The sequence below is a fragment of the Pteropus medius genome, unplaced genomic scaffold (genome assembly GCF_902729225.1).
Source record: "Pteropus medius unplaced genomic scaffold, Ma_sr-lr_union100, whole genome shotgun sequence".
Classification (NCBI taxonomy): domain Eukaryota; kingdom Metazoa; phylum Chordata; class Mammalia; order Chiroptera; family Pteropodidae; genus Pteropus; species Pteropus medius.
Window position 1 is genome coordinate 19,114,852 of NW_024344378.1, and position 14,245 is coordinate 19,129,096.

Consider the following 14,245-nt stretch of genomic DNA (forward strand, 5'->3'; position numbering starts at 1 on the left):
GATAAGAAAAACAAAAACAACTCAATAAAATAATAGGTAAAGGAGAAGAAATTCGAATGTTCAACCTCAAGGAACTAAAAACAAAAAAATAACAGTTTTCACCCATCAAATTAGCACAAATAAAGAATACTAATAATATTCAGTGCTGGTGACAGGGTGGGGAAATGGAAATTCTCAAACATTACTGTTGGAAATGCAAATGCTATAATCTTTTGGGAAAGCAACCTGTTAGTACCTATAAAAATATAATAAGCGCATGGCCTTTAATCCAGATATTTCAAGTACAGGATTCTGTCACACAAAAGGAAAATTAATAAAGACATATGAACAAGCATACTTATTTCAGCATTATTTACAATGGCTCAAAATAGGAAACCATCTAAATAGTAAATATTAATAAGATAATGACTGAATGAACAGCGTTATATCTATACTATGGAAATGATATGGCTACCAAAAAGAAAAGAAAAAAATCTTACCAGGGACTGAAGGGAAACGGTGTATTACTGTTTAATGATTAGTTTATTTTCGGTGTGATGAAAACATTTGGGAAATAGATGGTTGCAGAACACTGTGAATGTACTTAATGCCGCTCTATTATATATTTAAAAATGATTAAAATGGCTAATTATATATATATTTTTTACCACAATAAAAAAAGAATATGCAAACTTCCAATTATAAGATCAATGAGTTCTGGAGATATAATATACAGCATGATCACCATAGTTAACAATACTGTATTTTATATTTAAAAGTAGCTAAGACAGATCTTAAAAGTTCTCATCACAAAAAAAAAAACTGTAACTATGCGAGGTGATGCATATTAACTAAACTTATTGTGGTAATTACTTTGCAACATATACATATTTCAAATCATTGTGTTGTATACCTTAAACTAATACAACGTTATATCAATTACAGCTCAATAAAACTAGAGGAAAAAGAATAAATCAGATGGATAATTGCATCTGTACATTTTTTTAAGTTAATACTATTAAGTGAAAAAAGAAAATATGTAGCACATAATCCTATTTTTATTTTTCTTTAAAAAAGATGGTACTTTCTATATATTCATATACATGTAGAGAAAAGTATAGAAAGATTCGAACTAGACTGTTAACATTATTTACCTAAGGAAGGAAGAGGAGCATTGAGAAAGAGGAGAGACCATTACTTTCCTTTTAAACACCTCTTTATTGTTTATCTTCTTTAAATAAGTATGAATTACATTAAAAAAAAATAACTTTCAAAACAAACCAAACCAAACCTCCAAGGGCACCCGCCATACACATAACTCCTTCCAAAGCACAAAGACATCAGAGTCCCAAGAAATCTCCCCACCCTCCCTACTCTGTAAAACCTGAGTCAATTAGCATGATGAATAACCAATAATTCTACTTCTCTTCTTCAAGGAAACAGATGGCTGGGAAAAACTTTCCAGTATCACCAACTCATTGCCTAAAGCCTGACCAGCCCAGGAGGAGCAAGAAATGAAGCGCTGTGGTCATCCAACGATGCCTGAGCTCTTACCTATGAGTGCATAGGACAGGAACTTGTTGACAGAGGTGAGCGCCAGTCCAGTGATAGGGCCAGTAGTATCTTCAGAGCGAATCACTTCCAGAAACGGTCGAAGGAACACATTGGGCTCAATTTCTGAGAGTTCTGCAAGAAAAGAAACAGAAATGAAGACGTGACATCTAACAAAAAACTAAACCCTAGAGAAAGGTCCTGTGTATCTGTGCCATGAGGCTAGAGTTCTTAGTTGCTGGGTCAACCTTCCTCTGTTTTATCTTGAATCAAATCCCAGACACTATCATTTTATCTGTAAAAATTTTAGTATGTAGTTCTAAAAGATTAAGAAGCTTATAAAACCAGAATATCATTATATCTAAAAAATTAACAATATGGTCAAGGTCACTTCTCTTAAGAGATATGTAGCACATCCCAAGAAGGTGAGGGGAAACCTTGAGGTTTACAAAACCTTGCTGAAAATAAGCCCCAAAAGAACAAAATGCTGCACAGTTTCTATTCATAGAGGCAGTTTTGTAATTTTGGAAGATCCTAACCACTTCTCCAAGTCTCCTTTCTGCCTAGAGAAAGCAGAGGACTAAATGCCCTGAGATGAAGGGGCAATTCACAATCTTTATTTTACAGATGAGAAAAACAAAGCTCCAATAAAATACATCATTGGCTCTAAATTACAGATAAGAAGAAGAGCTGGGATTTGAACCCAGTCTCTACAGTATGGTTCCAAAACTTGTAAAACCATTACATCTATTTTATCTAATTGCTAGCACATATGCATGAATTTAGGAGGTCTAAGAAGCTACACTACACTGAACTTGCTCCCTACCCTACTCAGCCCAGGGTTTAATTTGTTTTTCTAGAGTCTGCCTTGCTTAGATTTTTAAGAGACCAGCTCCCTAAAAGGTTTCCTAAATAGGCCAGAAAGATTTAGAGACACAGATCCAGGCTGCCCACCTTTAAAGACAAAAGGAAGCTAGGTTTTCTGAGCACCTTCATTTTCATGCAAACGCTGCCAGCTTCCCATTCAATTCCAACCTGCTCCCCCACTGCTCCCCCCTCTCTCCAGGTAAACATTCCCTGGACCCGGCTGCTCCTCAGATTAATGCTTTAATTAATTGGCAGATTGGGTAGCATTTTCCAAGCTTGTCTGTACAGTGATCACATCAGCTGTATAAAACCTGCTTCTCATCCCCCACTGCCCCCACCTAGAGATGTATAATTTGCAGAAAAGAACTCAGAGAAAAACCTTTGTGTATGTGAGGTGGTAGAGGGTTGAGATGTAGGGAAAACTTAAATACATAAAATACTTTTTCTGAACAGTCTTAACATTTTAAATACTTTTTAAAGGCACATTAAAACATTTAAAGTCATCTAGTCTTGCTGCTTTAGGAACACAACTGTATTATACACGATTTGGTCAGTCGTTTTAAAAAATGGTCATGGTATATTTGAGGCATAAAAGTCTAGATGGAAAAAAATCTTTGAGAGGCGAGACAGGGAACAGATCTTTTGAGTTTTCATATAACTGCTATTTCTATACTTGCTTCATGTTCTTTGTGCTGAAAAACTATGACAATTTTATAGCCATGGTTTGACACTTTCATGGCAATGTGCATTGTTTCTTTTTCAAAAAAATTTTTAATTTAGTAAAACTGACTCTTTTGGTATAGAGTACTATAAATTTTAACACACATATATATAGATCCCCGTAACCACTGTGGCAATCAGGATACAGAACAGTTTTATTGCCCCAGAAAACTCCTGTTATCCTGTTATAGTCACCTTCCCCCCACCTCTAACCCATTAACTACTGATCTATTCTTTATCACCATAGTTTTATCAGGAAGGTCTTATAAATGGAATCATACAGTAAGCAACCTTTTAAGACTGGCTTCTTTCACTCAGCATGATGCCTTTGACATTCGTCTAAACTGTTGCATAGATCAAAAGCGTGTTCCCTTTTTGTTGCTAGGTAGTATTCCTTTGCATGCATGTACCATAGTTTGTTTATCCATTTACTAGTTGAAGGACATTTGGCTTCTTCAGCTTGGGGCAGTTTTGAATAAAACTGCTATAAATGTTTGTGTACAGGACTTTGTGTAAAGAACACTGGTGTCTCCATGTGGTTTAAATGTGCATTCCTAAAAGCCAGTGACAGTGAACTTTTTTGTGTGCTTATTTGCCATTCTTGTATCTTTTCTGGTGATATGTCTGTTCAAGTCTTTTACTCATTTTTGATTAAACTGCTTCCTTATGTGTGTTTAGAGACTTCTTTTATGTATTCTGGATTCAAGTCCTTTATTGGCAATACAATTTTTCATAAATATTCCTCCCAGTCTGTAGCTTGTCTTTGCAATCTCTTAACAGTTATCTTTCACTGAGCAGACGTTTTTACTTTTGGTGAAGTCCAGTACGTCAGTTTTTTTCTTTTGTGCATTGTGCTTTCGGTGTCATATCTTAAGTACTCTTTGCCCAATCCCAGGTCGCAGAGATTTTTCTTCTTTTCTTCTAAAAGATATATAGATTTATGTTTTCATTTACATCTATGATCTACTTTGAGTTAATTTTTTTATAACATGTAATCAATGCCTTTTTAGATACCAAATTCTCCTTAGGACTGTACCATCTTTTGGAATGAAGGAGTTACTGAGGATTCTCTCTTGGGCTTCTGCTTTCTTTCCAGGGATCACCTTTTTTCCTATTCCTTGATTTTTCTGGGTCTTTCTGAATTTGAGTTTTTTAATGCCATGTAATGGAACACTCATTATTTGTAAGTTGACTGAACACAAAGTATTTCATTATAAGTGCCCATCTATCACAAGGAGGCATGTAGTCTGTAAAAAACATTAACTGTTTTTTAACCCTGGGCTGGAATGCAACTTTACCAGAATAATGCAGCTTTTGTATTGTGTGCAGTTGGGATAAAATGAGACAAAGAGACAGATATTGTTTGGGGAACAGGTGTTGGCTAAACCTGGGTTCTGTCCCATGTTTTCTGAAGTGGTGTCCCAATGCTTTCAGGATTGCCTCTCCAGATTCGGCTGTCCTGAAGGTTCTCTGGGTGCCTTTCAGAGCAAATAATGTGGACTTCTCAGAGTACTGATGCTCTCATAACTTTATTTGTTCATTCTCCAGCTCATAGACATGTCTTAAGAGGCAACAATGGCAAGTGGTTCAAGTACTTGTCCTGGCCTTTATGAGTTACATTTTTTATGCCTTTGTTTTCTCCATCAGTGATATGGGAAATATCCTTTATTATAAAGTTCTTGAGCCTATTAGCATAAAAGTTGGCTGAGGCAGAGTAAGATCCCTCAATCTTAGTGTCATTAAGAATTTCTGATATGCTACTATAGAAACCATTTGCAGCTGTTGGAGAAAGGTGAATAAATAGGATTCTGTTCACTTGGGAGAGGCTGCTTACCAGTCACATAACTAATACTCTTTGATGATTCTCTGATTATTCTCTGAAAGCTTTGGCTACTGACCCTTCAGTCTTTTCCCTCATCTGTAGACTTTGCTAATGTCAGTTTAGATTTCAGTTCTTCTTTATTTCCTCTTACTTTCTTTCCTTCAGGGCCCCTAGAGGAGACCTGACAGGGTGATAATTGATAATAAACCTATAATTGTCTTCTTACTGTTATCGAACAATAAAAATTTTTACTAGACTGCAAGAGAGGAATTTGAATTGAAAAAGTTGCTCTAAGTATAATGACTGCATAAAGCTGGGGTGAATTGTTCTGTTTTAAAGTATAGCAACAGAAGTTTTTAATTTCTCCTGGGCTTTCAAATTATCTGCTTATGTTTGGGCTTGGTCTTATACAATGCATGAAGAAAATGGCAAGGCAGAGTAAAGGACCACAGGCACTCTGATTTGCCTGTATGTTACAACCTAATTGCTTTCCTTTCAATATGTGCCAGTTTCCTCTAGAATAGAAAGAACTAGTGTTTAGAGTCGACATGCATCAAACTTGTGCTCTCCGTAAGACACACGGATCAGTTTGTCCTCGGGCCTCTGCAATATGTTTAAGGCTGGTCCCTGTGGGCCTCATTTAGCCCTACTGGCCTTGTTAAAAAGGCCTCACTCCTCCTCTTGGATTAGGAGGGAACCTGGGCAAACCTGATGCTTAATTTATATAGTAGTACTAAAATCGATAACAGTGTTTAGTCACTGGTTAGGAGAAGGAAAGGTGCAGAAGAAACTTCAATTCTAGGATAGCTGAGTTTTAAATTCTTATTTGCCATCCAAGTCATGCAGTTAATATATCTAGTAGTAAACCTGTAGCAATAGCCTGGCATAATATTTAAGAACATAATGCAGTGCTTAAGAGTATGGACTTTGGAGTCCAGAACAGTCCTGAGTTTAAATTCTATGCCTTCCACTTATTGTGTAATCTTAACTTCTCAGAGCTTTGGTTTCCTTATCTGTAAAATGAGAACAGTAATACTATTTCTCAGGGTTAGTTGGAGGATAAATTAAATAATCTGTGTAGAATAATGATGCTTAAAATCTACTAGCTGTTGCTGACATCTGAGGCAAATTAAGATTGTTGTCCTGGGCAATGGAATGGGATCTTTCTTTTAAGGGTGGTAGACAGTAGCTCCTAGCAGGAAGCTAAACTAGCTGTTTAGCAAGGTAGAAAACTTATTTCTCTTCAATCAGGATTCATGCATCATATTGGAAAAAGTCATGTGACAAACTATTTTTCCCATGTGTATGCTCCCTTAAGTGCTTGTCTTATATACTCTGAAAATGAAGGCTAAATCCGACTTTAGGTAGCTCTATCCAACAGAGGAGATGGTAAAAGTGAAGATTTCAGGAGTGGAGATTTACTGAAAGCAGCCTGCTATAGGCTCTATATACTATCAGAGATTTGAATCCTGAAAAAAGAAATCTTCCTATTCTCTCCCTAAGGAGAGATGGACTTGCTATAGGCACAGAGAGGTGGCCAAGGTCCTATCAAAATGTTTGAACCAGAGAATATACATAAATGCCAAATACTCTTTCTTGGTCATCTTGAACATTTTGGGGCCAGATATCGAAAGAGGAGGAATTCTTCTGTCATCTCTGGCTTAGGCTGGAACCTCATGAACATGGCCTTTCTACAAACTGCTTAGCAAAGACAATTCAGGGAAAAATATAAAATTGTGATTTCTAATCCTTGGGGTTTTCAGACTTTCAGTAAAATCCAAGTTTGTATAAGTACAGGAATTGTTCATGTTTAATAAGAAAGAGTTAAATTTGTTCTTTTTATTCATAAAAAGCAGGTTAGGTTGGTTTTTGAGGGTTAGATCAGCTTGAAAAATGAACACTTCCCAAAGAGTTTTTAAAGGATTGAGTGTTAGAAATAATTTGCCTTTCTTAGTTTAAGGTGGCTGGTACCATTATCTTCTACTGCTGGCCCTAGGTGGATCCATGGACCCACCCTGTCCCTGGATCCAGTAGTGATTAAGCCATTACCATACTTTGCATCTAAATGGTTATAGTATCAAAGAAAATCTTCTCCCTCCCTTTTCTAAAGGCACCTTGAGAAACTAAGCATGTATCTGAGAAAAGAAAACAGATCTGAGACACTGTTGGGTGATAGCTGAAAAAAGAGTATCCACTGTCAGGAACTTAGACAAACAAACTGGGCTTGCCTTCCCCCCAGGCTACCTTTGTAACAGTCTGTCAGCATTGGTGTGCATTTACTCCCAAACCGCACTTTGCATTTAGAATAAGTTTTAGGGATCTAAAAGAGCTTTAAAGAATTTAAACTACTACCACCATCTTCCCTGGGAAAGCCCTATGGACGAGGAAACTATGATCCACAGAAGTGAAGTGCTGTGTCCAATATTAGTGACAGACCAAGACTGGGCCTAGCGCATTTCTTTATTTCATTTCTCCTGTTATATAACTCAGGGTTGCAAAGGCTTGTCTGGGTTTTACCCTTAAGCCTGAACTAGGTAATAACATTTCTGTGAGAGCTGCCCTTTGGCACTCTACTCTCAAGTCAGTTCCTAAAATCAAGCCTAAATCCCCATCTGACCATTCAAGGCCTGAAAATAAAGGTATGGCATGTGTAGCAGATATTCCAGAGGCTTCTGGAATCATCAAAGCTTAATTTTGCTCATCCTTCCAACCACTACTGCTGTCTCCTAGTGACCAAAAAGAGCACAGCTCCTTCCTACTGAATTTACAGTATCTCAGAAATTCCATTTGCAGATAGTTCTCAATTTTACTTTTACAAGAAACATTCCCGGGTATAGCATAGTCAGAAAAGTAGAACATGAGGGCCCAATACTTTCTCTTAAAATGGAATGTGCAAGCATAGACAGAAAAGCCCAAAACCAAAAAGCCTTTGTGCTCAAATAATTTTGTCCTGTGTCTCTGGGTAGAGAAATGTCAAGAAAAGTAAATAAACTAGGCTTCCGTTTTTATCGTGTTCTGATTTATTAGTCTGTTATACATGATCTACTTTGTGAATGATGATATTCTGTCTCCAGGAACATGAGCCAATGTTTGCAGGATGAAGAGCTAGGATGAGAGCAAGCTAGTGACCCTCTAGAAAACAAGAATGGAGAAGTAGGCTCTGAGGGCAAAGGGTCGAGACAGGCATTTCTGAAGCCAAATGGTGTTGAAATAATATACCACAAACCTTTTTCCTTGTCAGCGTAATCCAATTGAGAATGCCCAACTGCCCCTGATAAGAGTCACTCAGGAGTGAAGAGCCTCGCTACCAGGGAAAGCAGCTTATGTGTGCATTTTGGCTCAGGAATGTGCCAGCCCAATGCTGGCCAAATGAGAAAAGGCTGCTGCAGGCTGGAGAACAGAGGCCTCCTGGGAGGAAGGTGACTGCTCCCCTGTAGGCTAAGAAGAGAGCGTTCCGTTTTGTCTAAAGACAGTGCTTGATACCATATGGTGAGGCCCTTGACATAGATTATTGGAGAGGGTGGCAGCTCTGACTTGAAAAGAGTATCAGGATTCATCCCCTTCTGGATAGGTCACCTCATCATCTGAGAATACAGGAGAGTTAGGGGACATATGCAGATTCTCAGACTGACAATGGGTCAAACTGAGACTTCTCTGTTTTAATGTCATAATATATATGGGGAGTTGAGCTGCCTGCTCACTGGTGTTGAGCAGAACACCACCAAGATAGCTCTAAAGGGCTTCACTTTGCTCCGTGTTGAAGTGGCCTATAAGCTTCTCCAGATGGTTTAATAATTCTTGTTATAATTGTTCTTATTTGGCACTGACCAGCCAGAAGTTGGACCTGGATTTGATTTTAGAAGCAGGTGGCCTGGTACTAGAAGGATCCCAAGTGTTCTTTCTCCAATGGGGAATTAATCTGTCCTCCTTGTATCCATTTCTTTTTTTCTTCCAATCTTAGAACATGAGCCAGTCAGCTTTGGAACACCCCACTACCTGACCTGCACTCTTTGTTTACTGGACTATTTGTGCCTTAAGGTTGACAGCCTTCCAGGGTGGGAATTTTGGCTGCTTGGCAGGGGTATCAGATGTCTCCTTGGTTGTGAAATTACTCATCCTGCTTTACTATGAGCACATCATGACACCTTTCCCCAGAAGAACTCAGGTAGCTCTTCTCACTCTTCTGAAGATCTAGACAACTGAATCTCAGTTACCAGGCAGGTTGAGCCAGAAAGTAGAACGCCAGAAACTTTTCTGTTCTCACTTCATACGAAGCAGTAGACTTGAATGGCTAGAACAGATTTCGGAGTCAGATGAACTTGGATTTGATTCCTATCTCCATCACTTGCTAGTTATATGATCTTAGCTAGTGTGTAGAACTGATTATCCTTCCTAAGTCTCGTTTTCATCTTCAAAATGGGGATAATTATGAAGAGAGAAGGTATGTAGAGTTCTAGCACGCAGTGTGGCACAAGGTAATAAGTTGTAGCTGCTATTATTGTTATCTTTATCTCTTTTAAAACGGAGCTGAATATTTCAATCATTCATTTAAAAAAAGATGCCTATTCCTTTCTCTGATAACTTGTATGTATACCTTGGAGAAAACTAAAACCCTCAGAAATTAAAACAGCTATTTCAAATCGCACCATACATAAATAACAACAACCAGTTATCTTGGTATTTATCTTAACTTATATCCCTTTTAAAGTTTAGTAATCAAAGGTAGAAGACTTACCTCTGAAGTTTCTGATATTTACTTATACTTTACATTACAGTATTAAGAACATTGGACTGGGATTCTAGAGCTAATAAACCAGAATAGTAATCTTAGTTATATTTATTGCACATTTACTTTATTTCATGCACTGTACCACATTTTATATGCATCAAATGAGATAATTCAAGTAGTTGCTGAGCACATTGCCTGGCACACAGTATATACTCAATAAACGTTAGCTTTTGTTACTTATTTTTAAATGAAATTATCTTAATTCCCTAACAACCATTTTACGGGTGATAAAATAAAGGCTTAGAGAAGGTAAGTATCTATCGCACAACCATTAAGTTGCAGAATTGGGATGTGAACCCTACTTAAAGCCCTATATTTTCATCTAGTGCCCTAATCAACTGGTTTTGTGGTATTGTACAAATTACTTAACTTCTCTAAATCTTAATTACCTCTTTCATAAATTATTTTTAGGGCCTATTATTTTAGCTATAATATCCTAGGATTTGGAGGATTTTCTGGAATGGCTACTTGAAAATGAGGGCTTATTTTTATAGAGCACTATTACTCAAAGTATAACATGTAAACCATTTCGGGTTCACCAAGTGCTGCTTGGTCCACGATGGGGTGTATACAGAAACAGAGAGAGAGCATTTAGAAATTTTTATAACATCTTGACAAAACTATTTCATGTATGTTGATTCTAATAATAAAAAGTAGAGTTTGTATTATATCTGTGTTTTTTAAATTTTATTTTCTGGTAATTCGTTTTATGGTGGTTATAAAACAATGGGTCTGCAATGGATTGACACAAGAAAAAAGAAACTGACCCTTGACTACAATTCTAGAGGATCATCTGAACATCTTACCAAGATTATGAGTCAAAATTTTAGATCTTTTATTATTATTATGCATTTACAAAGAGGTACCCCTTAAATCAGAAATATGCTTGCTAGTGTTGTCCTGCTAGGAGCACAACCTCCTCTGCCATGTCCCCTCACCACCACCAAAAGCTGCAGGAGTTGCTCCTGTTAAGAGAGTTTCTGATGTTCCCAGAAATCAGCAGTTGACCACAGAGAGCAAAACTCCGATTCTGCCTAGACCAAACTCCCTAGGAAAAATTAATTTTACATATCATGCTTCTCTTTTTTTGGAGGGGTTGGGGGAGTGAGGGTGATAGTGAAGGTTTCCAGTGCGCTCATTAAAAAGTTCAATCCTTCTAGTTTTCTATCACTTTAAGTTTCTATAAAGCATTGACTCACAGAATTGAAGTGCTGGAATGAACGTATTTTAGCAGTCTCAGATTCCAACACCGAATCTGACAGATGAGCTTGGGTGTCATATGCCTAGCTATTGGTTAGGAGTAAGACCAATGATCTGTTATCCAATGACTGGACTGTATACTGAGTGAGGGCCATATCCTGAACCTCCAGAGAATTCTCCATGGGACTTTGTCCAAGCCTCTGTATGGTATCACTCCTGCTCCCTACAAGCCTCTCAACACCATATTAAGCTCTTTTTTCTTAAGAAGCAGATTAGCAAATCAAGCCTAACAATATATAAAAAGAATAACATGCCAAGACTATGTGAGGTTTATATCCTAGGTGGGAATGCAAAGCTAATTCAATACCTGAAAATCAATCTACCATATTAACATTCTAAAGAAGAAAAACCACATGATCTTACCAATGATAAAGAAAAGACACTTGACAAAATATTCATTCATGATAATAAAAGTTTATGGCTAACATCATATTTTGCCATGAAACACTGAATGTATTTACCCTAAAATTAGAAACAAGGCAAGGTGTCTATTTTCATAGTACCAAAAGTCCTAGCCAGTACAATGAGACAAGAAAAGGAAATAAAAGGCATGGAAACTGGAAAGGAAGAAATAAAACCATCCCTATTTGCAGGTAACATAATTGTCTACGTAGAAAACCACAAGAAATCTACACACACGCACACACACGCACACGCACACACACACACGTCCTAGAACAAATATGTTTAGTGAGGTCACAGAATACAAGGTCAACACATAAAAATCAATTATATTTTTATATACTAACAATGAACATCTGGAAACTGAAATTAAAACATAATACCATTTACGAAAATGTCAAATAAAATTAAATACTTAGATATAAATCTAACAAAACACATATAGAACCTAGATGCTGAAAGCTGCAATACAATGATAAAAGAAATAAAGATCTAAATAAGTGGAGACATACCATATGCATGGATTGGTAGGCACGATATAATAAAGCTATCATTCCAACTCAAACTGACCTATAGACTCAATGAAATTCCTGTCAAACTCCCAAGAATATTTTTTGTAAATATAGACAAGTTTATCATAAAATTGAAATGGAAAGGCAAAAGAACTAGAATACTGAAAACGAAATTGAAAAGAGAAATAAGTTGGAGGAATCGTACTACCTGATTTTAAAACTTAAAACATAGCTATAGCAGTAAAGACAGTGTGATAGTGTCAGAGAGTTAGACACAAGGATCAATAAGCAGAACAGAGAACTCAGAATAGACTCACAGAAATATCGCCAACTGATTTCTGATAAAGGTGCAAAAACAACTCAATGGAGAAAGGGTCATTTTTTCAATAAATGGTGTTGAAACAATTGGACAATTATATGCAAAAACAAAAACAAAAAAATCCTCAACCTAAACTTCATATATTATACAAAAATTACAGTAGATCATAGATGTAAATGAAAACATAAATCTATATATCTTTTAGAAGAGGAAAAGTCTCTGTGACCTGGGATTAGGCAAAGAGTACTTAAGATATGACACTGAAAACACAATGCGCAAAAGAAAAAAACTGACGTACTGGACTTCGTTCGGCAAAAGTAAAAACGTCTGCTCAATGAGAGATAACTGTTAAGAGGTTGCAAAGACAAGCTACAGACTGGGAGGAATATTTGTAAATAATTGTATTGCCAATAAAAGACTTAAATCCAGAATATATAAAGAAGTCTCTAAACACACATAAGGAAACAATTTAATCAAAAATGAGTAACTACAGCCATACCACCCTGAACAAGCCCGGTTCCATCTGATCTTGAAAGCTAAGTACTTGGATGGGAGACCACCTAGTAAGACCAGGTACTGTAGGCGTAAAAAATAAAAAAATAAAAAATTTAAAAATAAGAGATTGTAAGCTGACAAGGTCCTTGCAATTTGTGAGGTCAACCAAGGGTTGCCTCGCCTAAAAAAAAAAAAAAAAATGATTAAAAGACTTGGACACATCACCAGAAAGGATACAAGGATGGCAAACAGGCACACAAAAAAGTTCATTGTCACTAGTCATAGAGAAATGCAAATATAAACCACATGGAGATAGCAGTGTTCTTCACACAAAAGCCTGTACACAAATGTTTATAGCAGTTTTATTCAAAACTGCCCCAAGCTGAAGAAGTCAAATGTCCTTCAACTAGTAAATGGATAAACAAACTATGGTACATGCATGCAAAGGAATACTACCTAGCAACAAAAAGGGAACACGCTTTTGATCTATGCAACAGTTTAGACGAATGTCAAAGGCATCATGCTGAGTGAAAGAAGCCAGTCTTAAAAGGTTGCTTACTGTATGATTCCATTTATAAGACCTTCCTGATAAAACTATGGTGATAAAGAATAGATCAGTGGTTGATGGGTTAGAGGTCGGGGGAGGGTGTGACTATAACAGGATAACAGGAGTTTTCTGGGGAAATAAAATTGTTCTGTATCCTGATTGCCACAGTGGTTACGGGGATCTATATATATGTTAAAATTCATAGAACTGTATACTAAAAAAAGTCAACTTTACTATATAATAATTAAAAAGAAAAAAGGTATTGCAAGAATCTTAACCTACAAATCTTAGCCTATTTATACCAAGAATGGCATCCACATGACACTGTCCAATACTAAGCCCTACCTTTCAAGACTGAAGTCTGAAGATATCCAGATTAGGTTTAAAGGAATGACCGCCTATGAAGGTGGACCTGAATTCAGAAACACCCTTTTTCATCAAGGGTTTGTAAAAAGACTAGACTGGCATGGGGAGTCTATTTCTTCTAATCAATATTAGAAAATATTTAGCATTAGAACCTAGTCTTTTGAAATCTTCAGTTGAAGCAGCCCTCTAAAGAGAGATCACATTTCTATCAATTTTGACCCACTGAGCATGGTTAGAGAAACTACTGCTTCGGTATATTAAGTCAAAATTTGGTTTTGGGAGCCCACACTCTAACCTTTATAGTTTCTTGCTTTAACTTTTGGCCACACAGAATTAGTTCCCCAAAGCTGAGGTAAGATAGAGGTATTAAAAATGAGAAAGAATTTACCAAGGCATAATTTATCTCCCATTATATTCAACACACAGGATACCAAATCCTACTTGGCTAAAGGCCCTTGGCAATATTAATGTCATTAAGGGAAGTGCTGACTTCTACTACACACAGCTTCAAGGAGAAAAGGTGGAGGTACAAAGCAAGAGTGGGGAGGAGCTTTCATCTGGCACTCAGACTAACTGCCCCATGCTCAAGAAGCATTTGGGCTACAAAGGCCCCCTC

At 36.9% G+C, this 14,245-nt stretch overlaps 1 protein-coding gene across 14 annotated transcripts in view; it reads right to left on the reverse strand.

Moving 5' to 3' along the window:
- Positions 1 to 14,245, reverse strand: part of GBF1 (golgi brefeldin A resistant guanine nucleotide exchange factor 1) — a 100,648-nt gene that overhangs the window by 28,231 nt on the left and 58,172 nt on the right. For all 14 annotated transcript variants that reach the window (XM_039871385.1, XM_039871384.1, XM_039871373.1 and 11 more), the window contains one exon: positions 1,534 to 1,665. In XM_039871385.1, coding sequence (XP_039727319.1) covers positions 1,534 to 1,665 — 132 coding nt within the window. The remainder of the gene's footprint in view (positions 1 to 1,533; positions 1,666 to 14,245) is intronic.